The sequence below is a fragment of the Myotis myotis genome, unplaced genomic scaffold (assembly GCF_014108235.1).
Source record: "Myotis myotis isolate mMyoMyo1 unplaced genomic scaffold, mMyoMyo1.p scaffold_m19_p_34, whole genome shotgun sequence".
Taxonomy (NCBI): Eukaryota; Metazoa; Chordata; class Mammalia; order Chiroptera; family Vespertilionidae; genus Myotis; species Myotis myotis.
Window position 1 is genome coordinate 411,150 of NW_023416340.1, and position 26,420 is coordinate 437,569.

The following is a 26,420-nucleotide window of genomic DNA, read 5'->3' on the forward strand; positions in this document are numbered from 1 at the left end:
GTTAAGTACAGATGACCTGGAAGGCGCAAGACAGTTTTGCAACTACATGAGTTTCGGGGTGATGTGGTCGGGGGATTAACCGGCTTGAAAAGTCCATGCTCATGACTTGGCTGGCTCTCCCCCAGATTTTCCCAGGGGCTAGATAGTGTGTGACATTGCAACACAGCGAATGCAGAAGCCACTCTGAGAATCCACTTGTTGTCTATTGAGCAGATGGTAAGTATTCTCAAAAACGTAAAATAATGCCACTTAAAAAATTTTTTTTATTCATTGATAGAGAGAGAGAAACTTTAAGGTGTTGCACTACTTACTTATGCATTCATTGGTTGATTCTTGCAGATGCCCTCAACCAGGGACATAATGCCACTATTCTCATCAGATTTTTCATTTTGGAAAACATAACATTTCTCTGTGTTATTTGTGTTAAAATAGAATAAGTTAAAGAAAATCAATAGATGAGCTCTAGCTGGTTTGGCTCAGTGGGTAGAGCGTCGGCCTGCAGACTTAAGGGTCCCAGGTTTGATTCTGGTCAAGGTCACATGCCCAGGTTGCAGTCTTGATCCCCAGTAGGGGTCATGCAGGAAGCAGCCGATCAATGATTCTCTCTTATCATTGATATTTCAGTCGGTCTCTCCTTCTCCCTTCCTCTCTGAAATCAATAAAAATATATTTTTTTTTAAAAATCAATAGATGGTCGAACCGGTTTGGCTCAGTGGATAGAGCGTCGGCCTGCGGACTGAAGGGTCCCAGGTTCGATTCCGGTCAAGGGCATGTACCTGGGTTTCGGGCACATCCCTACTGGGGGGTGTGCAGGAGGCAGCTGATGGATGTTTCTCTCTCATCGATGTTTCTAACTCTCTATCCCTCTCCCTTCTTCTCTGTAAAAAAACAATAAAATATATATTTTTTAAAAATCAATAGATGAATGGGTGAACAAAAGGTGGCATCCATATAACGGCATATTACTCAGCCTTAAAAAGGAAGGAAATTCTGACACGTGCTGTGAGGCAGGATAGAGAGATACTAAAGCAGGGGAGGGGAGTTATGATCAGAACAGGCAGCCCTGGGTCCTGCCAAGACTAAGTTGTCAATAGTTAAACTTCAGTGACAAGGGGGAGCTTGAAACCCCATGTGCTAATCCCCACACCAGCGGAGGAACACCTTAGCTTACAACAGCCTGGCCAGTGTTGCTCAGTGGTTGAGCGCCAACCTGGGAACCCGGAGGTCACAGTTTGATTCCCAGTCAGGGCCCAGGTTGCAGTCTCAAGCCCCAGTGGGAGGCATGCAGAAGGCAGCCCATCAGTGATTCTCTCTCATCATTGATATTTCTCTCTCCCTCTTTCTTTCTCTGAAATCAATAAAAAAAATTTTTTTTAAGCTTGCAACAAAAAGATATATAACTCTTAAAACCCCAATGGGCCCTGACCAGTTTGGTTCAGTGGATAGAGCGTTGGCCTGCGGACTGAAGGGTCCCAGGTTCGATTCCGGTCAAGGGCATGTGCCTTGGTTGCGGGCACACCCCAGTAGGGAGAAATATCGATGTTTCTCTCTCATCCATGTTTCTAACTCTCTATCCCTCTCCCTTCCTCTCTGTAAAAAATCAATAAAATATATTTTTTAAAAATCAATATAATATATATTTTTTTAAAAAGAGTACAGGTCTTTTTTTAAATATATTTTATTGGTTTTTTACAGAGAGGAAGGGAGAGGGATAGAGAGTTAGAAACATCAATGAGAGAGAAGCATCGATCAGCTGCCTCCTGCACACCCCCCACTGGGGATGTGCCCACAACCGAGGTACATGCCCTTGACCAGAATCGAACCTGGGACCTTTCGGTCTGCAGGCCGACGCTCTATCCACTGAGCCAATCTGGTTAGGGCAAGAGTACAGGTCTTTTAAAAAAAAACCCCAGTGGGTGAGATGCTCAGACTAGCTGAGTTGCCCACTTGTGCTTTATGCCAACTGTATTCTAATAAAGTCACCTGCTTTGCTTCCACACCACTGTCGCTTGTCTGAAATCTTTCTTACCAAGGAGGGGGGACCCCCTAGCAACGAGGGAGGCTCTCCGGTAACAACGCCACCACGTGGATGAACCGTGAAAACAGTACGCTGAGTGAAATCAGGCAGATGCAAAAGGACAAATGCTGCGTGATTCCATTTGCAGTAAGCAAACAAACAGAGATCGCCAAGGATTGGGAGGCGGGAAGACAGGGAGTTATTGTTTCATGGGCAGAGTTTTCGCTTGGGCAGGTGAAAACGTTCCTGAGTCAAATGGTAGTGATGGTTGTACAACAATGTGAATTTACTTAATGCCCCTGAACTGTGCATTTAAAAAACAGTTAAAATGGGCCCTCGCCAGTTTGGTTCAGTGGATAGAGCATTCTATCCAAAGGGTCCAGGGTTCGATTCTGGTCAAGGACACCTACCTGGGTTGGAGGCTCCTCCCCAGCCCAGGCCCTGGTCAGGGCCTGTGCAGGAGGCAACCAATCGATGTGTTTCTCTCACATCGATATTTTTCTCTGTCTTTCCCTCTCTCTTCCACTCTCTCTAAAAATCAATGGAAAAATATCCTCGGGTGAGGATTAAAAATAAATAAAAATAAGTAAATAAATAAATAGTTAAAAGGGTAAATTTTTATGTTATGTATATTTTACCACAATAAAAGAATTGCCAAAAGTGCAATTAATTTTATGGTTATTTTGAAATAGGTTAATGAATAATTTTCTAACTTCTCAATCTTAATTGAACACATAAATATTGATAGATACAGCTCACCAACACAAGCACTTTTGGGGGTCCGCAATAATTTTTTAAGAGTGTAACCGAAACCGGTGTGGCTCAGTGGATAGAGCGTCGGCCTGCAGACTGAGGGGTCCCGGGTTCGATTCCGGTCAAGGGCATGTACCTCGGTTGCGGGCACATCCCCAGTGGGAGGTGTGCAGGAGGCAGCTGATCGATGTTTCTCTCTCATGGATGTTTCTAACTCTCTATCTCTCTCCCTTCCTCTCTGTAAAAAATCAATAAAATATATTTTAAAATAAATAAATAAATAAATAAAAATAAAAAAGAGTGTAAAAGAATCCTGAGACCAACAAGTTTGACAACCGCTGCTCTGTGTAAAGGTGAAGTGAGCCTAAGCTAGCTGCCACTGGTATTTGCAAGGTTCTGCGAACTCCCAGGAATTAAATGGCAAAAAAAATTTAAAAAAAAATGTAGTTTAAAATTTTTTCTGGCCAAAGTAGACAGGCGACCTCTAGTGGAAATATAAGGTATTGCTTGACAGTGAAAATTTTCTAGACTTGAGTAATTTACACTGTACAGTCCACTAAGATTCTAAAACGGAGGCAGAGATAGTCGCCTAAAATGAGGTCTTTATTTCAGGATGGGTTTTTTTTGTTAATCCTCACGCAAGGATACTTTTTACCCATTGATTTTTAGAGAGAGTGGAAGGGAGGGGGAGAGACAGAGAGAAACATCAAAGTTTGAGAAAGACCACATCAGTTGGTTGCCTCCCTCACATGGCCCAGGGCCGGAGATCGAGCTTGCAACCCAGGTACATGCCCTTGACTGGACTCGAACCCGGGACCCTTCATTCCATGGGCTGACGCTCCCTCCACCGGCTAGGGCTCGGCATGTTAAATTTAACCCTGAGCCATGCCTCCTCTCACACACACAGAGACCCACCCTCACACGCACACAATTACACACAGACACATAGACATGATCAAACACACACCCAGTCTCACACAGACCCACAGATACACACACACACAGAGACCCACCCTCACACGCACACAATTACACACAGACACATAGACATGATCAAACACACACCCAGTCTCTCACACAGACCCACAGATACACACACACACACAGAGACCCACCCTCACACGCACACAATTACACACAGACACATAGACATGATCAAACACACACCCAGTCTCTCACACAGACCCACAGATACACACACACACACAGAGACCCACCCTCACACGCACACAATTACACACAGACACATAGACATGATCAAACACACACCCAGTCTCACACAGACCCACAGATACACACACACACAGAGAAATATTGCACACCCACAAAGACACACAGCCTCACACATGGACACACTCATACAGTCGCATATAGACACTTTTTTTCAAATATACAGACACACAACAGTAAAGATCGCACAGCATTAACAAAGGGGACTGAGTAAAAGAGCTTCGTGCTCTATTTTTAAAATATTGTAATGAAAAATGAGTTTCGGCCCAAAGCCATTAAATAAATGTGGAGCGAATAATTAAGATGAATCTAGGTTTGGCAGCATGCCCAAGTGGGGGTCCATAATCTCTTAGCTGAAGTCCTTGGAGACAGATGCCTCTCAGAACTCAGTTGTTCCAATTTTAGAAAGGTAATTCTGCACCCACGCCGTATATTATGTAACACCCCCAAGGGCTAACGTAGCCTCCTTCCCATCAGATATGTTGATATATTTGCAGCAAAATGTGTGAAAATTCACACCAGAGAAGATAAATAAAGAGTGTAAATAACTCGTATTAGCAGATTTGCCACCATATGAAACGGGGCCAAAATTAGCCCCCCAAAAAAATATCTTTTGGTTGTCAGAGCTTTGGGGAAGTTGGAATTGCAGACAAAGGATGCGGGATTCTGTAAGCAGGCTCCTCACAGGTGCAACTACGTCTATTTCTGCTGTAATTGTAAATCTTTGATCCCCAGGGTGGGCGCAGGAGGGCCCGCAGGGTCCAGGAGCACGGCGGCTCTGCACCGCCCCCTCCTGGCAGCCCTGCGGTTGGGCTGCAGAGTTAGGACGCCTCCTAGCTTTGGTCAGATGCAACGACGGGTCCTGATTGGTCTAAACCTTCAGAGTCATCCCGCCTTCCCAAGTCTTAACCAACCAGCTGGCACAGGCGTTGGTTCTGGGTTGTTATGTGACCCAGGTTGAGCCAACCAGAGTGAAGGAAAGCCCCCAGGCTCATCCGTCGGGGCAAAGCCGCCTTATATTTGCTGGATGGGAATGAGGGGTTCACAGGTGCCTCAGCTTCTCTTCTGGTCACTATGTTTTTTAAATTATATTTTGATTGATTTCAGAAAGGAAGGGAGGGGGAGAGAGAGAGATAGAAACATCAATGATGAGAGACAATCATTGATCAACTGCCTGCTGCATGCCCCACACTGGGGATCGAGCCCGCAACCAGGGCATGTGCCCGACTGGGAATCAAACCATGACCTCCTGGTTCATAGGTCAGCACTCAATCGCTGAGCAACACTGGCTGGGCAGGTAGGTTGCTGTGTTTTAATATTTTATTTAACAAACTGGAGGTCCGAGGCATGAAATTCATGCAAGAGTAGGCCTTCCTTCCCCCGGGTGTTGGCACTGGCTTCCATCTGGCACCCGGAACCCGGGCTTCCCCCACAGCCACGGCTTCATCTGGAAGGTCATCCAGAAGGACGTCTGGTCTAATTAGCATATTACACTTTTATGATTATAGATATTTATGGAGTGTTTACTATGTGCCAGGCCTTATTTATTTTTTTTAAATATATATTTTATTCATTTTTTACAGAGAGGAAGAGAGAGGGATAGAGAGTTAGAAATAAAGATGAGAGAGAAACATCGACCAGCTGCCTGCACACCTCCTAATGGGGATGTGCCCACAAACAAGGTACATGCCCTTGACCGGAATCGAACCTGGGACCTTGCAGTCCGCAGGCCGAAGCTCTATCCATGGAGTCAAACTGGTTAGGGCGCCAGGCCTTATTTTAAGCACTGGGGACACATCAGTGAACAAAACAGGAAAAACTTCCTGCTCTCAATGGAGCTGACAGATGAGTGGGGGTCATGGACGAGAAATATGATGAATATCTTTTTAAATATATTTTTTTTATTGATTTCAGAGAAGAAGGGGGAGGGAGATAGAAATATCAATGATGATAGGGAATTATTGATTGGCTGCCTCCTGCACTCCCTCAACTGGGGATCAAGCCCGCAACCTGGGAATGTGCCCTTGACCTGAATAGAACCCGGGACCCTTCAGTCCACAGGCCGACGCTCTATCCACTGAGCCAAACCGGCGACGGCCAAGCTTTGGTTTTTAAAGCCCCGGGGACAGAGGTGAACACAGAGAAAGACTATGATGCTGTTCTAAGCTCACTAGCTTATTTAATCCTCAGAGAAATTATGATAAATATTAACATCATCTTCACTTTACAAGACCAAAGAGGCTGAAAGACCTGCCCGTTGTCACACAGCTCATGAGAGGAAGAGCTGGGATTTCATCTGGACATCAACTCCCCTAACCACCACTTATGCTAACGGGACATGGCTGCTGGCTTCCTGAGTCCCCCTTCCTTCAGGAGACATGGTACTGGAGGGGCTGAGGGGAGCTGGAGGTAAAGAGAATGAATGACTGACATTCCCAACACAGAATCCACAGACACCCCAGCCTGAGGGAGGAGGCTGAGCTTCACTGCGGGGAGTCTCCTGTTCAGTGGTTCTCAACCTTGGCTGCCCATTAGAATCACCTGGGAATCTTCTTAAAATCCTGGTTTCTGGGCCTCACCCTCCGGAAATTCTGTTTCTTTGTTACTAATGTTGTGGCCCCACCCCATCACAAAGAAACAGAATTTCCGGAGGGTGAGGCCCAGAAATCAGGATTTTAAGAAGATTCCCAGGTGATTCTAATGTGCAGCCAAGGTTGCGAACCACTGCTCCAGTTCAAAGGAGGAGGCTGGACAGGAAAACTGTTCCTGCCTTCGGGGCCCAGTGCCCTGCCCAGCGCCAGGCCTCGGGCTTCTAGGGAGGACAATGAACTCAACTACCTCTCTCAGCAGGACCAGTGTCTCTGCCTTGGTTTGCCAGCCGCCGCAGCCCAGGGAGGTGGTATAGTCTCCAAAGGCCACCCGGTGCTTTGAGAACTTCCTCCGTGGTTCCCAGGGCGGCAGAGCAGCCCACCACCTTCGCTGCCCGCGCTGGGCCTCAGGCCCCAGGAAGAAGGCATCCCCTCCCAGCAGCATCCTGGCACCTCAGAGCGGCGTAGCCTCTGTCCCCGACCTTGTAATTACACTGAGCACAAACCCCCGAACCCCGGTTCTTGCTTGAAGTCATCCCACCTCTCTGCCCGTCCCCTGTGCTGTGACAGGAGGGCGGGCCCTCGGCTTGGCGCCCAGGGCATGCAAAAGCCTGTGGAGTTCTGCTCGCTGTCTGACCTTCAACTGCCCTGCTGCAGATAAGCCTGTTTCCCATCCCCATCCCACCCCGAGAACTGCACGATGGGGGTGCAAGAAAAGGGACCCCGAAGGAAGGGAAGCACACACCGGCCCCTCCGAGCAAGACAGACAAAGACCAGACGCCAGGAAAGGCTTCCCTCACAAACGTGAGCAGACAAGACAGACAGCACCAGACAGGCGGGTCTGGAGTTTATTGCAGGTGGACGGAAAGACACCGAGGTCGGAGAGGAGGGCGGTGGGCGCTGTGCTCAGATGCTATGGAGGCGGGTCAGGAGGTGGTCTGCCAGATGGTGGCCGCCCCGAGCCAGCTCCCCCGCACCCCCATTCTTCAGGATGACAGCTCCAGAAACACGGCTATTCCAATGAAGACGGAATCCTGGCCCAGACGGGCATGGGCATCCTCGGTGGGGCGCGGGCTCTCGAGGGCCTGCGGTCCGGTGGAAGGGGTGGTTACCCTGGTCCTCGCCCCCCCGCGGCCTCCGGTGTCTCTCCGGGCATCTGGTGACTCGGGTGGCGGCTGGGGTCGCTGTGGCTGTGGCGGCGGCGGCGGCGGCGGCGGCGCGGCAGCTCGAGTTGGGGTCGCGGCCCGCCGGCGGCTCCCAGGAGGCAGGAGACGGAGGCAGCGGCGGGCGCCGGGGCAGGCGGCGCGCCCGGGTGGGCAGCGCATGGAGGGGACGGCGCGCTCGGCGGCGGGCGGGCGGGGGCCGCGGGGGGCCGCGCGGGAACCCAGATGAGCCCGTAGTAGACGGCGAGCAGCACGGCGGCCAGCGAGACGCAGAGGAAGTAGGCGCAGACGGGGGCCAGGCGCAGCCACCGACCGCGCGGGCCTTCGCTCAGCCCCGCGCCCCCGGGGCTCTCGCCGCCGCCGCCCACGCAGCTCGTCCCCCGCATCTCCGCAGCCCACTCGGCCGGCGCCGCTGCCGCACAGGCCCCGCCCCCGCGCCCTAGGCCCCGCCCCTTCGGAGGCCAACCCCGCGCCCCAAAGCTCCCAGGTCCAACCGCGCCCCCGCCAGCATGGTCACGCCCCCTCGCAGAACGGCCTCCTCCGCCTTCTAGACCCGCCCCCCTCAGCCTCCGGCCAACCATGATCAAGCTAAGACCGAACCTCGGCGTCCTAGCCCCGCCCACTGGCCCCTGGCCCCGCCCCAGAATTGTATTACCTGGTTTTTTTCCCAAATACAAGTCTAGCCCAGGCGACTCTTGTCAGGCTTCGGGGCTATACCCACAGCTCTTATTTTTAGAAAAAGTCCCCTACTTTACTTATTTATCTTTATTGACTTTTAGAGGAGAGGGAGAAACATCATGTGAGAATGAAATACGATCGGCTGCCTCCTGCACGCCCCCTGCTGGGGGACAGAGCCCAACCCGGGCAGGTGCCCTGACGGGGAAGGGTGCACCGGAGGACGCCCACCAGCCAGGGCTACCCACACGCGAGGCCGCCCCAGCGCTTAGCTCCTCCCGCGCCCTAACCCTCTCCCCTTTAAGGGGCTCAGACTTCTTCCTGGCATCTAGCCTCGCCCCGAGCCTCGCCCCCTTGCCTGGCTCAGGCGTCGCAAGCCCCGTTCCAGCTTAATTTCCTCTGAATCAGACTACACTCCAGCATTCGATTCTGTCCTCTTCTGGCCCTGGCTTCACCTCTCTAGTCCAGGCTCCATCGCTTTTCTGCCCGCACTCCACTCGTTCCAGCACCGAATTCTAACCACTGCCTCCCCGAGGTGGCTGCGCCCCCCACCAGTTAGGAACTCCCATCTAAACCGGCTCTGGGGGCCCCTCGCATCCTAACGCGTTCCCGTTCTCACCCCGCCCACCGGGACTCTGGCCCTCCCGGAAACCCGAACCAGGCGCCACACAGACCACTCTCCTCCACGTGTGTCCCAGGTTGCAGCTCAACCCCACCCCCACTCACGCCCCTTCCCCAGCTCCTCCCCCACCTTCCATCTCTCCCTCTCCCTAAGCCAGGGGTCCACAGTGGCTCCAGGGGGGCGCACAGCCAGGTCAGCCAGACTAACCCCTCCGGCCGCCCCACCCATCAAGGCAGGGAAGCTTCGGCCCACCCAGCCGCGTCTTCAGGAATTCGGGGAGGCCTGTGGGCGGGGGAGGGAAGAGGTGTCAGGGGGTGGAGAAAGCAAGACCCCTTCCTCCCGCCACAGAAAAGCCTGCCAAGCACAGCAAGCCAGTGGCCCCCGCCAGAAACACGGTGCAAGGTTAGCGAAAGCGCTGCGTTTAATAGACAAGTGGTGGCCGAGTAGTCCGAGTCCTTCGGAAGAGTCGCCGGCTGGCAGCCAGGCCTTAGATGCCAGCTCCTGGCGGCGGGAACCGCGTCCCGGAGACGAGCACCCACCCGCCGAGACCTCCACAGCTGGGTCCCTCGGAGACCTCTCGGCCATGCAGGTCCCCGGCGGCCCCCACTTGTGAAACCGGACTGATGCCCGGCCCCAGGCCGGTCGGTCTCAGGCTCCTCCCCCCTCACATTAACCCCCTCCTGGCTGGAGTGCGGCAGAAGCAAAAGGCAGAGGAGCGAGGCTGCGGGAAGTTAGTGCAGAGTCGGCGGGCGGCGCGGTCAGCGGGCGGCCCCCGGGGGTGGGGCGGCCGCCACCACCTTGCAGAAACGCACCCTCTGGAAGTCGGTGATCTCCGCCGTCTCCTGGCCCTCGGGGCCTCCCTCTGGGGAGAGAAGGGGCGGTCAGCGGAGGGGCACAGTCCCAAGACAACCCGCCCGGCCCTGCCCCTCATCTCCACTGAGCTGGGCTACCGACACCCCCGTTCTCAGTGGTTTAGGGGCCTCAGACTCTAATCCTCGCCGTGAACCCACGAAGCAGCAGAACCCTCTTTACAGTAAAATCGAGACTAAACTGGAATAACGACATCACGGTCACTTGGCCAACACGTGTCTCAAAGACAACGCGCTAGGACACCTGGCCTCACCCACCACCCTGAACTCTGTCCTCAGACCCCAGCCCACCACCTCATGGCCTTAAACCTACCTCAGTAAGGTGACCGTCCGCCTCCTGAGTTCTAACCAGACCTTCCCCGGTTCTAATCCTAATCCCACTCCTCGGGGGAGGTGCCTGCTTCACAACCTGGCTTGCACACAGTGGAGGTGGAGAAATGGGGTTCAGTCTCCCTCCTACTCCGTTGGACCCAACATTCTAACAGGGTCCACATTTCTATTCTAATTTACCCCACTCAGCTACACATCAAAAATCTAATCGGGCTCCCAGCTAAACCCATTAGACCGCCCTTACCACTCTTTTTTTTAAATCTATTTAAATTTCTAATCCTGCCCTTAGCCCCACCCCTTTGTTTTCCAAACCCCTGAGGTCCTCCTCTAAATCCCAATCCCATCAGGGCTCATCCCCAGGCCCCTACACTGGGTTCCTAGTAACTGGGCCCCAGGAATCCTTCCCTTAGCTCCACCCCCTGACCTTCTCACTTCACCCCAGGTCCAGCTGCTACCCCACACACTGATGATGGGGCCCAGCTCCACTCCATCCTACCCCCCACCAAGCCCTCCTCCCCTCGGCCCCAGAGGAAGAGGAAGGAAGCAGCCACCTCCAGGGCCCACCGCTCCCCCACCTGGAGCCGCCTCGGACCCCTCCTCTTCAGCTTTCTGGGTTCCTGGGAGGCTGGGCCGGCTCTCCAAGGAGGCAGGGGCTGGCTGGTCACCTCCTGGAGAAGGAGGAGGCCCGGTCAAGCCCCTCCCCATCCAAGTAGCCCCCCAAGACAGAAGGGCCCGAGGGAAAGGGGGTTCAAGGACACACCTGGGGAATGTCATTTGAATGGGAATGTCACTGATCGTGAACTCTTTATTAGAGAGGGCGCTCTGGCAGGACCCAGAGCAGGGGCAGTATCTGGGGATGGGCATTTCAGACATCAGTAAGGACAGCACACACGTGGGCATGGACTGTCCTCCCTAGCCGCCAGGGCCGTGGGGCACACGGGATCCCGGGGCCCAGCCCCTGAGGGTCCCCCCCGCCCATGCACCCTTTGAACACACACACAAGCAGCCAGCTTCATGCATTTTCAAAAGGCCAGGCCTCACCCGGAGAGAGGGCATCAGCCGGGTGGGCGGTCCGGGGAGAATTCAGCTCCATCTCTTCACCCCAGTCAGACACAGGCTGGTGGCCCCCAGGGGGTGAGAAGGGGCTGGACGGTGTGGCAGGGGACTGGGGACGTGGCTCCTCAGGGCTGGCGGGCTCTTTGTTGGCCTGCTCACTGCCGGCGCTCCCAGTGGGCTCAGATTCTTGGGGTTGGGGGTCTTGGGCTGGTTCTTCCTCCTCCTCCTCCTCTTCCTCATCATCAGCCTCTTCTTCCTCTTCAATCTCCTCCTCGCCCTCACTCACATCTTCCCATTCCTCATCCTCCCCTTCGTCCTCCTCCTCCTCGTCTTCTTCCCCCCTGTCCTCCTCCCCCTGGTCCTCAGGAGGCCGGTGGGCAGGGGCTGGGGTCTCCAGCAGCTGTGGGGAACACAAGGCAAGTCAAAGGGAGGGTGGGGGCCCTGAGCACCGCCACACCTCCTGCCCAGAAATGAGTCCGCCTTACCTGTGTGGGCGTCTCCTCGGGGGGAGCGGGCTGTGGGGCCCCGGGGGCTGGGGGCTCTGCCTCCTTGGTCTCCCAGCGGTCATCGTGGTCACTGGAGAGGTCAGAGGGAAGGGTGGTGAGGCCGCGGGGCACGGGGGGAAGGGGCTTCCCCCTCCCGCTCCTCCCAGAGAAGAGGTTCCAAATTCAACTTGGGGGAGAAAGGGGTTGCAGGATTTCCAGAGGAGGCTTGGCGTGTTGGAGGCTCAGGAGGAAATGGGGTGTGTCCTCAGGTGTCAGGGACGGACAATGGAGGGAGGACCAGGTGGCAGGAGCAGAGATGGGCGGAGGAGGAGGGGACAGAGGAGCGACAAGTGGAGAGACAGGCCTCACCCCCCCCAAACGAAGGGCCTGACCCACAGAGAGACAAGTTCCTTGAGACACACCAACCACAAATAAACAAGTCAGAGAACAGGGTATAGGGCCAGCCAGCCCCACTGGGGGTACACATGCCCAGGGAAGGGGTGCCCACCTGTAGGCACGGGCGACTGCCTTGGCCTGGGGTCGGCTGCTCTTCCTCTTCCTGCGGCTGACCTCAGCTTTGTGCTGGGACAGGAACTCCCTGAAAGTGGGGGGCTTGGGGGGCCGGGCCCAGGCCTGGTCATCTGCAACAGAACCCAGGAGTCGTCGGGGGTGGGGGACACAGCACAAACCACCCACCCCCACACCTGGCCCGGCCAGCTGCCTCACCCCACCCAGGGACACCCACTCACCATAGCGGTGAGATGGTTCAAGGGCAGCGGCTGGGCCATCCTTGAACCTGGGGAAAGAGAAAAGGGGTGAGCAGGATGCTGGGGGAACAGTGGAGGCAAGAGGGGTGGGAAGAGATAAGAGGGAGAGATGGGCTGTGGCCGGTGTGCTCAGTGGTTAGTGTGTCGGCTTGAGCACCAAAGGGTCATGGGTTCGATTCCTGGTCAAAGACAAATACCGGGGTTGCAGGTTCAACCCCAGGCACTGGTCGGGGCACATGCAGGAGGCAACCAAGGGATGTGTGTGTGTGTGTGTGTGTCTCTCTGCCCCCGCTCCCTCCCTTCCACTCTCTAAATATCAGTGGAGAAAATGTCCTCCAGATGAGGTTTAACAAAACAGAAACAAAGAGGGAGATGGGGGCCAGGGTCAGAAATCAAGGTCATAGAAGGAGACATGGTCAACCAGAGGAGTGTTACTGATCAGCAGGGGGACAGGATCAGGTGACGGACAAGAGGCAAATTTGACATCATATGCCAAAACCGGTTTGGCTCAGTGGATAGAGCGTCGGCCTGCGGGCTGAAGGGTCCCGGGTTCGATTCCGGTCAAGGGCATGTACCTGGGTTGCGGGCACATCCCCAGTAAAAGGTGTGCAGGAGGCAGCTGATCGATGTTTCTCTCTCATCGATGTTTCTAACTCTCTATCTCTCTCCCTTCCTCTCTGTAAAAAATCAATAAAATATATTTTAAAAAAAATTTTTGACATCATATGACGAATACAGAAAGAAAAAATTCAGTATGTGACCCCCCAGAACAAAAATTTGGGACGTACATGATCCCTAGCTTCCTGCTGGTCTCAGCTCCTGTTACTGTCTGTCACCTGCCCAGCTAAGCAGGTTCTCCTGCCAGTGGAGCGCCTGCCTCAGGACTTTACCTGCTGCTCCAGGACACGCTTCTCCAGGTCTTTATTTTATTTTATTTTTTTTTGAGGGAGAGAGAAAGAAATATTGATCTGCTGTTCTACCTCTTCATGGGTTGATCCTTTTTTCTGTTTTTAAATTGATTTTTAGGGAGAAACACTGATGTGAGAGCAAACGATTGTCCCCTACATGGGACAGAGCCCCAACCCAGGCTCAGTACAACCCAACCAAGTGAACCACATCAGCCAGGCTCATTGGCTGACTCCTTTTTTGTTGTTGTGTTGTTTTTTAAATTTTCTTTATTGATTTCACAGAGGAAAGGAGAGGAAGAGAGAGATAGAAACATCAATGATGAGAAAGAATCATTGATTGGCTGCTTCCCGCCCATCCCCACTGGGGACTGAGCCCACAACCTGGGCATGTGCCCTGACCGAAATTAACCGCTGGCCTCCTGGTTCATAGGTCGATGCTTAACCACTGAACAACACCGGCCGGGCTGGTGGATTCTTGTATGTGCCCTGACCAGCCCTGACCTGAGACTGAACCCACAATCTTGGCGGATCAGGATGACGCTCTAACCAACTGAACTACCCAGCCAGGGCTCCTCCAGATCTTTCAGGGGCCTGTTCCCTCACCTCCTTCAGACCTCAGCTCAGAGGCCTCCCTAAACCCCCATCTTAAATAATCATATCTGCCCTAACCGGTTTGGCTCAGTGGATAGAGCATCGGCCTGCGGACTGAAGGGTCCCAGGTTCGATTCCGGTCAAGGGCATGTACCTTGGTTGCGGGCACATCCCCAGTAGGGGGCGTGCAAGAGGCAGCTGATCGATGTTTCTCTCTCATCGATGTTTCTAACTCTCTATCCCTCTCCCTTCCTCTCTGTAAAAAATCAACAAAATATATTTTTTTAAAAATTAAAATAAAATAATCATATCTTATTACATATTATCTAATCTAAAACAACAGCCTCCATCCCCCTGTGCACTCTGCTCAATTATTCTGCTCGACCTAACATTAGATCTAGTCATGACCCATCTTTCTCACAGGACTCTAAGTTCCAGGAAGCCAGAAGCGTTTTATTCCCTGTTGTATCCCCATCACCTAGAACCTTCCATGACACATAGGAGGGACTCAAAAAACATCTGCTGACAAAGTCAACTCACACATGGTTGATGAAACTTGTTGCAGGCTGCTTTGGGGACAGAAGAGAAAAAAAATTACTTTCTCATTCTTAACCCCTGAGAACATGTCCCCAAAGCCCAGCTGCCTACACTTTAGAAAGATCAGAGACAGTATCTGTACAAAATACTATTTCTCGCGCTCACACAACCTTAGCACCCGATCCAAAAGTAAATGCTCTGACCACCAGGCCCACAGATAAGGTCCCCTTTTTTCTCAGGCCAGCATCGACAATAAAACTTCTAGGTGTGGCCTGGCTGGTGTGGTTCAGTGGTTGAGCACTGGCCCATTAACCAAGACGTCACGAGTTCAATTCCCAGCCGAGTTGCTGGCTTGATCCCCAGTAGGGGGCGTGCAGGAGGCAACCAATCAATGACGTTTCTCTCATCAACGTTTCTATCTCTCTATCCCTCTCCCTTCCAATCTCCCTAAAAATCAATAAAAACATATTTGTAAAAACATTTTTTAAAATATTTTTATATATTTCAGAGAGGGAGAGAGATAGAAACATCAATGATAAGAAAGCATCACTGATCAGCTGCCTCCTGCACGCCCCCTACTGGGGATCGAGCCCGCAACCCGGGCATGTGCCCTTGACCGGAATCAAACCTGGGACCCTTCAGCCCGCAGGCCGACCCTATCCACTGAACCAAACCGGCTAGGCTAAGGCTAAAAACATTTTTTTTTAAAAAAAAAAAAGTGCCCTAGTCAAGGCAACTGGTCGATGTTTCTCTCTTTCTTCCTTCCTCTCTCTCTAAAATCAATTTAAAAAATATATACTCAGGTGAGGATTGAAAACAAAACGAAACAAAAAAACTTCTAGGTGTGAAATCTTCCAACGCAGCAAAGGACAGAGAACGGGATAAAAAAACTGCTGATCTTAAGACTTGTCAGCTCTTTCAGAAACCCCGCCATCTTTGATATGGAATTGGTCCTCCTGTCAATGATGCAAAGATGCCTTCGCTTTAAGTTTGACTAACGGGGTTCTTCCTGGACCCGGAAGGGGGCAAAGTCAGACCTGAGGATGATGATGCCACTGGGTAAGGGGTTTGAGTCGGGGATACAAATCAGAGGGATGAAGGGAGGATGCAAAGGGATCACTGTTAGCAGTTCTTCCTGCCCTCCCTGCGTGAGAATTCACATCCACGCCCTCACCATGGAGTCACGGCCGTACCGGCCACTGGGGTGGGCAGTTTAAGTTCCCGCCCCGGAGATGCTGGGTCTGTTGGCTAATAAAACGGGGAGGTTTATCCACGCTCCCTCCTGCACATCTGCCAGTCACGTTCTGCTCCCCTCAGCCTGACCCCCAGCATGAACACACATGGAGCGGAACTGAGTTCAACCTGCTTCTAGAAGCCACGGACTGTCATCAGCTGAACGCAGCGGACCCGTGAACACATGAGAAAGGAGCGCTTTTACACGCCCCTGGGAGCTGGTGGTTACACACACCGCCATGGCGATTACGAACCGATACAGGGTGAGAAACCAGAGCCAGTCAGAGGAGTGCCAATGCTCAACCACTGAGCACACCAGTCAGGCCCCGGTCAAGGAGCCACGCAGGGGCAAGCAGGGACGAACTCACATCCCCTCGGTCTTCTCAGCATCCCACTCCCGCCGCCACTGGCCGGTGGGCTTGCGGTGTCTCTGCAGCCGCTCCTGGTCGATCTTCTCCCTCTCCTGCTTCCAGCGCAGGTACTCCGACCGCTCCCGGCCCGTCATGGAGAGTGTCATGTCACTGGCACCGCCCAGGCCAGCCCGGCGGCCCTGCCCACAGCAGACAGCAGTCAGGGCCCTGTTCTGCCACCCAGCCCACTCTACCCCACGTCCCCCACCTCAGAGGCAGAGCCACCTGCTCCAAGTCACACAGGAGGCGGCAGGGCAGAGATTAGAACCAGGTCTGCTCCAGTGGCACCTCCTCAGAGACCATCCCAGATCCATCCCCTCACCCTGCTGGATTCTTCCTCGTGACATTTGCATTACCCGACATCTCATTACACAGGGTGTCCCAAAAACATGTATGCACACTTTAACAGCTGGTAGCTCAATGGAGATTTCTTTCCTTCCAGCCAGACTAAGCTTTGAGCAAAGGAAATTCATCCAAAAATGCTACTGGAAGTTTGAAAACGCAGTTGCAGTACAAACACTGCCTTTACAATTATTCAAAGTGTGTGTACACACTTTAGCGGCTGATAACTCACCTGATTTTCACTCCTTTAACGGATTTGAAATAATGGGTGAAGCCAGACTAAGCTTTGAACAAAGACAATGTATCCACTAGACTTTTTTATGGTGATATAAAAGATAAAGTTTAGCCAAAACCGGTTTGGCTCAGTGGATAGAGCGTCGGCCTGCGGACTGAAAGGTCCCAGGTTCGATTCCGGTCAAGGGCATGTACCTGGGTTGCGGGCATAACCCCAGTAGAAGATGTGCAGGAGGCAGCTGATCAATGTTTCTCTCTCATCGATGTTTCTAACTCTCTATCTCTCTCCCTTCCTCTCTGTAAAAAATCAATAAAATATATTAAAAAAAAAAAAAGATAAAGTTTACAGTACAACACCAGCAGCAGTTGACGAACTGAGGGCGCATAAGAACCAAACAAAATTATTCTTTATATTTGCGATTCTGCTGCTTTGAGTTATCAGCAGTGCCAGGACCAGAATGGTCACCAGTTTGAAAACAGGCATTGACAAAAATATATTATTCATTTCTGTAGATTCTTTTAAATTTTGAAAGTGAACTGTGTGTGAATAAACACTAACTTTATCACCATTCAAAGTGTGTGCGGTTTTGTGAGACACCCTATATGCCCATTCATTCCGCTCCCACCAGAATAGATGTCTTTAGGGCAGGGGCTTTGCCTTGTTTAAAACCCTTGGCTGCAGCACCTAGGACAGTGCCTGGCACTCAGGAATGAGAAAGAGAGCAGTGTGTCCCGGCACAGAACCAGCAGGTCACTTGGGGTGAGAGCCAGCCAGTCGCTGCCTCTCCCTGCTCTGCCTTCCTGCTCTGCCTCCTCCCTGCTGTGCCTGGCGCTCAGCCCACGTCCAGGACCATTTGCTGAGGTGAGATCATGGCCGCAGAACGGTGTCTGGCCCGGCGTGCCCCCGCTGCCAGCACCCACCTGCCGCTCCTGCTCCAGGCCGCAGCGCACGCGCTCAAAGTCCGAGCCCCCCCAGTTGCGCCCGTGCCTGCGGCTGCCCTCCCGGCGGTCCCGCTCCGGCTCCTCCAGGGGCCCGCCACGCCGCCGGGGGTCGTCCAGGAAGTTCCGCACCGGGTTGGGCTCCAGCACGCCTTCCTGCGGGCACAGGGATCGGGGTTGGCAGGTCCACCCAGGCCTGGCGGCCGTGCCTCACACCGGGACACCCTGGCACTGACCCGCTGGTTGCGCTCATACTCCGCAATCTTCTCCATCTCTTCGTTCATCTTCTCGATGTTCTGCTTGCGCCGCTCCTCCCACTCCTGGGGGAGAGGGGAGCAGGTTACAGAGGCACCCGGTGTCAGGAAGAACCAACCGCTCAACCCTTTGTGCTGAAGAGCTAACATGACAGGCCTGAGTGTCTCCTCAGGACGGGCCTGCTTTAAGGCCAGTCCTTGGCCGGGGAATTTGACTCCAGTGTGTTCCGGGTCAACATTCATTGATAAGGAGGACTCGCTGTGCCTTTTGTGCCATCAATATGGTGTAAGCTGAACGCCATATTGGGGTCAGGAATCTGGATATAGACCAAGCAGAGGGGACCTACATGGCTAGCCCCCAACAAAAACCCTGGCCCTAGCTGGTTTGGCTCAGTGGATAGAGCGTCGGCCTGCGGACTAAAAGGTCCCAGGTTCGAATCCGGCCAAGGGCACGTGCCTGGGTTGCGGGCTCAATCCCCCCCCAGTAGGGGAGGTACAGGAGGAAGCCAATCAATGATTTTCTCTCATCATTGATGTTTCAGTAATATATATATATATATGAAGGGAAAAAAAAATGCCCTAACTGGTTTGTCTCAGTGGATAGAGCATCAGCCTGCGGACTTAAGGGTGCCAGTTCGATTCCGGTCAAGGGCATGTACCTTGGTTGCAGGCACATCCCCAGTGGCGGGTGTGCAGGAGGCAGCTGATCGATGTTTCTCTCTCACTGATGTTTCTCTATCTCTGTGAAAAATCAATATAATATTTTTTAAAAAAAAAAAAACAAGCTGAAACTGGTTTGGCTCAGTGGATAGAGCGTCGGCCTGTGGACTGAAAGGTCCTAGGTTCGATTCCGGTCAAGGGCATGTACCTGGGTTGCGGGCACATCCCCAGTAGGAGATGTGCAGGAGGCGGCTGATCGATGTTTCTCTCCCATCGATGTTTCTAACTCTCTATCTCTCTCCCTTCCTCTCTGTAAAAAATCAATAAAATATATTTAAAAAAAAAAAAAAATCCTCTGGGCACTAGGTTTCTATTAGAGTCCCTGGTAGGTGACCCTCAATGCTTGAGGAATTTTTAAAAATATGATTTTACTGATTTGAGAGACAGCGATGTGAGAGAGGAACATTGACCGCCTGCCTCCTGCACACCCCCTCCTAGGGGCTGAGTCTGAAACCCAGGATGTGACTTGGCGGGAATCAAACCAGCAGCCTTTCCGTGCACGGGATGCCGCTCACCCAACTGAGCTGCTCCGGCCAGGGCAACGCTTGAGGAACTGAGTGCAAAGACCCACTGGGCAAGCTGGTTTCCTCCAGGTCTCAGCCCACGTGCCTTTCCCTTTAGCTGATTTTGCTTTGAATTCTTTCACTGTAACATATTTCAGTGAGGAATCTTTCTAGCAAAACACTGAACCTGGGGGAGGGGTTGGGGACCCTGAGACATCATGGTCGCCATAGAAATAATGACAGTAATAACTTGGCAGATGGCTTGGTGACCCCCCACAATCCGTTCTCCCCTTCCTCCATGGTAACAGAATTTCATACAAGCACATGGCCAAGCTGCTAGAGTTGACGTTTTCATTCCCAGGGCTCAGCATATAGAGAGAAATACACTGCCACCTGATTTAAGTGGGGTCTTTTTGTTAACAGCAGCTTAGCATATAAAATAATAAACACCCATAGGTCACTGAGCACTTACTCTGAAGGTTTCGGTGCCTGATGTCACGAATACTTATGATAACCTTTAAACTAGATGTTCTTCCCAGTTAAGAACGAGAACCCAGAAGCTTCTAGAGGGAAATGAGCTGCCCCAGGACAGGGAACAAATACAACGAGGGTGACCCAAGTCCATGGCGGGCTCTGAGCCACTAAGCTAGACAGCCTCCCGCCCCGCTAACCTGAGTGTCAGGGCAGTGCAGTAGTCACAATAAGAATGCCACTGTTCCCCACAAACAAATCTAGAGAAAGAGAGGAAGCACATGCACTGGACAGAGCCTGCCAGACACACAGAGTTTATCAGAGACAGACAGACAGACAGAGCCAGTAAGAGAAGAAAGAGCCCTAGCTGGTTTGGCTCAGTGGATAGAGCGTCGACCTGCGGACTGAAGGGTCCCAGGTTTGATTCCAGTCAAGGGCACATGCCCAGGTTGCGGGCTCAATCCCCAGTGTGGAGTTCACACTGATCGACGGTTCTCTCTCATAACTTTTTTTTAAAAATAGTTTTTATTGATTTTTTTACAGAGAAGAAGGGAGAGGGATAGAGAGCTAGAAACATCAATGAGCGAGATCGATCAGCGGCCTCCTGCATGCCCCCCAGTGGGGATTTGCCGGCAACCAAGGTACATGCCCTTGACCAGAATCAAACCTGGGACCCTTGAGTCCGCAGGCCGACGCTCTATCCACTGAGCCAAACCGGTTCGGCTCTCTCTCTCATCATTGATGTTTCTCTCGCTCTCTCCCTCTCCCTTCCCCTCTGAAATCAATAAAAATATATTTTTAAAAAGACAGAGAAGAAAGAGACAGGTGAAGGAAGTCAGATGGCGAGCACACACTTGACAGCAAAAAAAAAAAAAAAAAAATGAAGGACAGCAGAGACAGGGAGCGTACACACAGGCACTGGTCAAGAGGGAGAGAGAGAAAGAGCCGGACAGAGGAGCTGAAAGAGAGAGAGATGCCAGAAAGATGGACAAACAGGCAAACGGTGCGTCTGAGAGAGGAAGAGAGAGAAACAACGGGGCCCCTTCCCAGCTCCTACCTTGGACTTGCGGTCGGCAGCGGAAGTATCTCCAGCTCCAGAGAGATGAGGGGACCCTCTGCCCCGGCCCCTCCGGCCGCGGCCACCAGCTCCTCCTCGAGGCTGCTCCCCAGGACTGTCCTCCCAGTTGCGGGAGGCCCGGCCCATGCCTGCCCGGCCTCCCTGCTGCGGGGGAGTCCGGCCTCCTCCCCTGCTGGTCCCCGGGGGCCGAGGGGTCCCAGGAGCCCTCCGGAAAGGACCCTGGTTCTTCTCCTGGAAGAGGGGGGAGGAGGGAGGAAAATTCCAGTCACTGGAGCAAGGAGACCAGGACGGCCCAGGGCAGCTGCCAGGACGAAGGCACCCACAGATCTGGGCAGTGGGGAGGGCTCTCAGGTCTCAGCTCTCCCCCCCTTCCCTGTCCTCTGGTGCCCCCCACCCCAGTGTGGGGCTCACCACGTCAACTGCCACATTCTCCTTCTCCAGCGAGCGGCCCTTCCGGGGAGCTGTCACGGCGACGCCCTCCAGTTCAGCTTTTTTACGATCCTCCTCGATCTCCTGGGAGCAAACATCAGAGGTGAGTGTCGGGGTGAGTGCCTGGCTGACTCCCAAAGCCCCTGCGTTTCTCCCGAGTCTGGCCGCAGCCCAGGCCTCTCCTGAGCTCCAGGCAAGAAAGCTGGTGACCTCGGCATCCTCCCCCAAACTGCAGCCAAGTGCTCGCGGCTCAGAGCCGTCCTGTGGTGCCGTCTCTGCTACGGGGAAACATCTGAGCGGAGCCTGAAGGAGGTGCGGGACGGGGGGCCTCTGGGGGAGAGTGTTTCCAGGGGAGGAAAGAGCTCCAAGCTGCTCTGGCCCTCTCTCCCCCTCCTGACCAGAGCGTGTGTATACCCTCCCTGTCTCTTCCTGATTTCCTTTTTTACTTTGCCATTGAGTGTGTGCTTGTCCACCTGCCTTCCCTCTCCTGTCTCTTTCTTCTCCTGGCACTGTCTGTCTGTCTGTCTCTGATGGACTCTGTATATCTGGCAGACTCATCTCCCACCCTCTCCCCCTCACTCACTCCGGCCTCCTCACTGCTCCTAGAACATGGCAGGCTCACACCTGATTCAGAGCCTTTGCACCTGCTGTTTCCTCTGCCAAAAACACTCTTCCCCCAGAGAGCCTTCGATCCTTCAGTCCTTCACTCCTTCAGGCCTCCGCTCAAATGTTCCCCTTCACAGGCAGGCCTTCCCTGACCAGCGCCCCTGCCATTCTCCCGCCTCTCCCTCTTCATCCCTGGTCTTCATCCATGGCATCATGTATATTTCGCCTATTGTCTGCCTCCTCCTGCAACAGAATCTGCCTGAGGGCAGGGACATCTGTCGGTTTTGTTTGCTAATGTATCCCAGAGCCTAGAACACTGCCTGGCACACAACAGAAACTCAATATGCTTTTTTTTTAATGAATGAATGAAGAATGAATACATGAAACCCCATCCTCCTCCCAGGCCCCGTCTCTGGGACAGCCCCACCACCTACTGTCACCTTTGGCAGGGACCTGGACCTTGTCCTGGACTCTCCCGACTCCTCTCCACCTCACACCACTGCCCATCAGTCACTGAGTCCCTCCCCATTGCTCTGTCCCAAGCCAAGCACCTCCTCTCTCCCCCCGAGGTCCCTGCCTCAGCTTCCTCCTTGGCCTCTGGTCTCCGGCATTGCCTTCCCCCATCCACCACCACACACAGCAGCCAGAGGGGGTCTTCATAAAAAGCTATTCTGACCTGGCCCCACTCCTCTCAAAGCCCTCCCTGGCTCCCCAGTGCCCTCAAGAAGTCCAAACTCTTAGTCTGACCCCTGCTGACCTCTCCAGGTCAATATTCCCCACTGACCCTCTAATTTCAAGCTCCAAGTTTTTACACAAACTGTTTCCTCTGCTTGAAACATGCTCTGCTCTACTTTTCAACTTCAGGTCTCAGAATCCCCTCCTCCAGGAAGCCCTCCACAATATCCTCCAGGCTGGGCTCCCAAAGACCCCCAAAGATCCCAGCCTGCCTACTCTGGGTCATCACTGACTGAAGACAGCTCTGTGCCCCCACTGACTGTCACCCCTGGAAGGACAGGTCCCGGGCTGTCTCAGTCACAGCTGTTTCCCCAGCACCACTCAGCACGGGGCCTGGTACAGCAAAGACCTCGGTGAATATTTGTGAATGAACGATGGAATGATGGCATGGAGGAAGGAATGCCAGGCTAAGGCCTTTGGCTTTTATCCTGAGAGGGAAGGGAAACCATGAAAAGGTTTTAAGAAAAGGAGAGGTGAGGAAACTCACTGCAGGGAGGAGAGGGGATGGGGTCTCCCAGGGCAGGGCTAGGGCACCTGGTAGCGCCGGATGAGGGCCTCATTCTTCCGTCGAAGAGCCTCGATCCTCTTGTCCAATTCAGCATCCTTCTCCTCCTTCGATTTCAGATCCAGCGTGGCTGACTGAGACAGGGAGACAGTTGAGAGACAGTAAGAAAAACCAAGTTCTGAGTCTGGCACCTGGACCCCCTCCTCCCAAGCCCCCTGCTGCAAAGCTCAGATTCAGAACCTGCCATCTCACCATTCTGCTGACTGGGTGGGGCCAGGGTCCCAGCAAACCTTCCCTACAAAATGTGGATACAGCACTGGGGGTTCCTGAGAGCAGAAGAAACAACAGAACTAAGGCCAATGCCCCCACCCCAACCTGCTTCCTCTCCCCCATCATAGTACACACACACACACACACACACACCTGCACCCCAAAAGAATTCTGGCCCTCACTCTCAAGTGCTCCACTTGAAATACCAGCCCGCCCCTTACCTGGAAAATTTTAAGCTCCGCCCCCTGTGAACATCTGGACCCACCCATTTCCCTGTAAACACTAGCGTCACACCCACCTTAGGAAAGCTCTGCCCCACTCCACAGCTTAAGAAACCAGCTAACGCGGCTTCCCTCCAAAAGAAGTTCCCCAGTCCAGCCTCCACACCCTGTGCTGAGAGTTTAACCGCGCCTCCATCTCAGAAGAGCTTTAGCTACATGCTCCCCGCCCCCCAACCTGTACAAGGAAGTTCTAGGCCCACCTCCCTGTGCCCATTGTGATGCCGCTCACATTCCAGTGAACATTCTAAGTTCACTTCTTTCCCAGGAAAGTTTCAGAAACATCCCATAACTCCACACTCTAAAAGAGCTCGAACCCCACTCCTATAGGCTGCCCCGACGCCCAGGGAGCATCCTAAACCCACGCCTCCCTCAGGGTGGTCCCAGCCGCGTTTCCACCATCGCGAAAAAAATGCAGCTGCCTCCCTGCAAAGATTCCGAAAACAGGCCCGGTACCCACTGGCGAGGCTTCCTGCGCCTGGCCCGACCTCCCCAGTGATGCTCTCCCGGCCCGGACGCGGAGTTTCCCCGACCCGCCCGTGGCTTAACAGGAAAGAGAGCCAACGTCCACTCCGTCGGGAACGCTATGGCCCCGCCCCCCCGCCGGGGCAAACTTTCTGGCCCCGCCCACACTTGGTGTCATTGATCTGGCCCGGCTACCGACTTCCCCCACCAACCTTCTGGCCCCACCCCCCGTCCCTAAGCAACAGCTGGAACCCGCCCCCTCCTTCTCGCGTTATTACGCCGGGCCCGCCCCCGGCTCGCCAGCTCTCACCGGCCACGCCTCCGGCTTAACCAACCGACCTTCTAGCCACGCCCCCTGGCTCCCGCCCCTTCCAGGTCAATCAATATTTGGCCCCACCCCCGGCACCCCCAGCCACGGGGCTGCCGGCTTCCCGGCCAAAGCTCTGAACTTGCCCCCCAAAACTTTCTGGCTCCACCCCAGCACTTCCCCGGCCAGGACCCTGGCCCCACCCCTTAATCCCCCGGCAACTTTTGGATCCCGCCCTCGCCATCGCGTCAGCCTCTAGACCCGCCCCTGACTCCCCCGCCAGGGACCTGGACCCACTTCCAGATCAGGCAAAACTTTCAGGCCCCGCCTCCAGCGTTTTCCAGCCAGCGCCCCGGCCCCGCCCCCTAGCTCTCGGGGCTACATTTTGGCCCCGCCCCCCAGCGCGGGCATAACTTTTCGGCCTCACCCCCTCCCGCTGCCCGTCCACGCTCCGGGCCCGCCGGGGCCCTGCCCACTCGCCATCGTCCCGCCCCGCCAGCGCCCCACTAGCTTCCCATGTGGGCGTCCAGTCCCCGCCCCCCGCAGAGTACTCCGATCCCGCCCCCGCGGGCTGCTCGCTCCCCTGCCCGCGCTCACTTGCCTCCACGTGGGGCGTCAGGCCCCGCCCTCTCCGGGCGCGCTCCCGGCCCCCTCTCCCGGTCACCTGTCCCGGAGACCCCGCGGCGTCCGCGACTCCCGCTCCGTCGGCCTCCGCGTCCGCAGCTCCCGGGGCCCCGCGCGTCACTTCCCGCCTGCACCACGTGAGGAGGGGAAATAAAGAAGGTCACTTCCGGTCCGGCGGCCCGTTTCCGGAATCCTTAAAGGCGCCGCGGCCTCACCCGAGTGGACGCGTGTGTGGGCCGAGCTGATCCGCCAGTGTGTTCTGCAAGTTTGTCCGACTTCCTTCTGCCTGGATTGCCCTCTTCTAAGGAAGGAGACACCCTCCCCTCTCTCTGGCCTTGGCATGCTCCCGGACTTCCTGGTTGCAATAAGCAGGCGCGTGCCAGGCCCTGGGCAGTGACTCCCGGAAGCCTGAGCTGCCCGGCTTGTGCCCGGGAAGTAAGGCGGGTCGGAGTGATGAAAGGCGTAGGCTCCATCCCTGCCCCCAGGAGGGAGGCACAGTCAGTGTGAACGGCGAACAGAGTGTGGGAGCGGGCTTGGAGGAGGGGCGGTAGGAGAGGCCTGGGGGCGAGGGGCGGCCGTGCCGGCGGGAGACCACAGCCTGTGCAGAGGGCCTGCGGCGGGTGAGCCGGCAGCCGCTCGGGAGGGGGCCGCGGATTGGCCTACGGACCCCGGGGGCTGTGCTTTCACCAGGACTTAGGCAGGAGCCCGTTATTGAAGCGGTGATGAATGCTGTGGAGTCCCCTTCCCGGAGGTGGTGACAGTTATGAGTGGGCAGACCGGATTCCCCAATTTCATTTTGTGTTTTAAAACGTTGGGAGTGGCCCTAACCGGTTTGGCTCAGTGGATAGGACTGAAGGGTCCCGGGTTCGGTGCCCGTCAGGGGCATGTACCTTGGTTGGGGGCACATCCCCAGTGGGGGGCGGGGGGTGCAGGAGGCGGCTGATGGATGTTTCTAACTCTCTATCCCTCTCTCTTCCTTTCTGTAAAAAAAAAATCAATAAAATATATTTTAAAAACTAAAACATTGGAAGTGGACGTCCCTGGCAGTCCCTTGCCCTTCATGTGGCTACTGCTTACAGCCTTCCAACTCTTTCTTCAAATATCAGCTCTTCACAGGGGCGTTCCTTGAAAACACACATTTAGAAATTGCAACGCATCCAATCCCGTATTTCTCTATTTACTGTTCATCTTCTAAACGACTGTACCTCTTTTTTTAAAATATATTTTATTGATTTTTTACAGAGAGGAAGGGAGAGGGAGAGAGAGTTAGAAACATCGATGAGAGAGAAACACCGATCAGCTGCCTCCTGCACACTCCCCACTGGGTATGTGCCGGCAACCAAGGTACATGCCCTCGACCAGAATCGAACCTGGGACCCTTGAGTCCCCATGCCGACGCTCTATCCACTGAGCCAAACCGGTCAGG

General features: G+C 54.1%; 2 protein-coding genes across 14 annotated transcripts; both read right to left on the reverse strand.

Annotated features, from left to right (window-relative positions):
- Positions 1-6,673: 6,673 nt before the first annotated feature.
- INAFM1 (InaF motif containing 1) lies at positions 6,674-8,374 on the reverse strand. Its single transcript, XM_036302935.1, has one exon. It carries the CDS (start codon positions 8,330-8,332, stop codon positions 7,697-7,699), a length of 636 nt encoding a protein of 211 aa, XP_036158828.1. The 5' UTR covers positions 8,333-8,374; the 3' UTR covers positions 6,674-7,696.
- A 792-nt stretch (positions 8,375-9,166) lies between these two features.
- CCDC9 (coiled-coil domain containing 9) lies at positions 9,167-25,482 on the reverse strand. 13 transcript variants are annotated; one of them, XM_036302924.1, is made up of 16 exons: positions 25,210-25,482; positions 24,972-25,122; positions 23,303-23,376; positions 23,080-23,184; positions 21,187-21,288; positions 20,755-21,006; positions 17,986-18,069; positions 17,732-17,905; positions 16,193-16,374; positions 12,538-12,584; positions 12,297-12,429; positions 11,789-11,879; positions 11,289-11,703; positions 10,823-10,915; positions 9,861-9,910; positions 9,167-9,330 (listed from the first exon to the last, which is right to left on the reverse strand). In XM_036302924.1, the coding sequence occupies exons 1-16, from the start codon at positions 25,465-25,467 to the stop codon at positions 9,313-9,315; spliced, it is 2,229 nt and encodes a 742-aa protein (XP_036158817.1). In that variant the 5' UTR covers positions 25,468-25,482; the 3' UTR covers positions 9,167-9,312. The 13 variants fall into 13 exon arrangements, with proteins under 13 accessions (XP_036158817.1, XP_036158816.1, XP_036158820.1 ...); XM_036302923.1 differs by having other exon boundaries at positions 10,799-10,915; XM_036302927.1 differs by lacking the exon at positions 10,823-10,915.
- Positions 25,483-26,420: the final 938 nt, after the last annotated feature.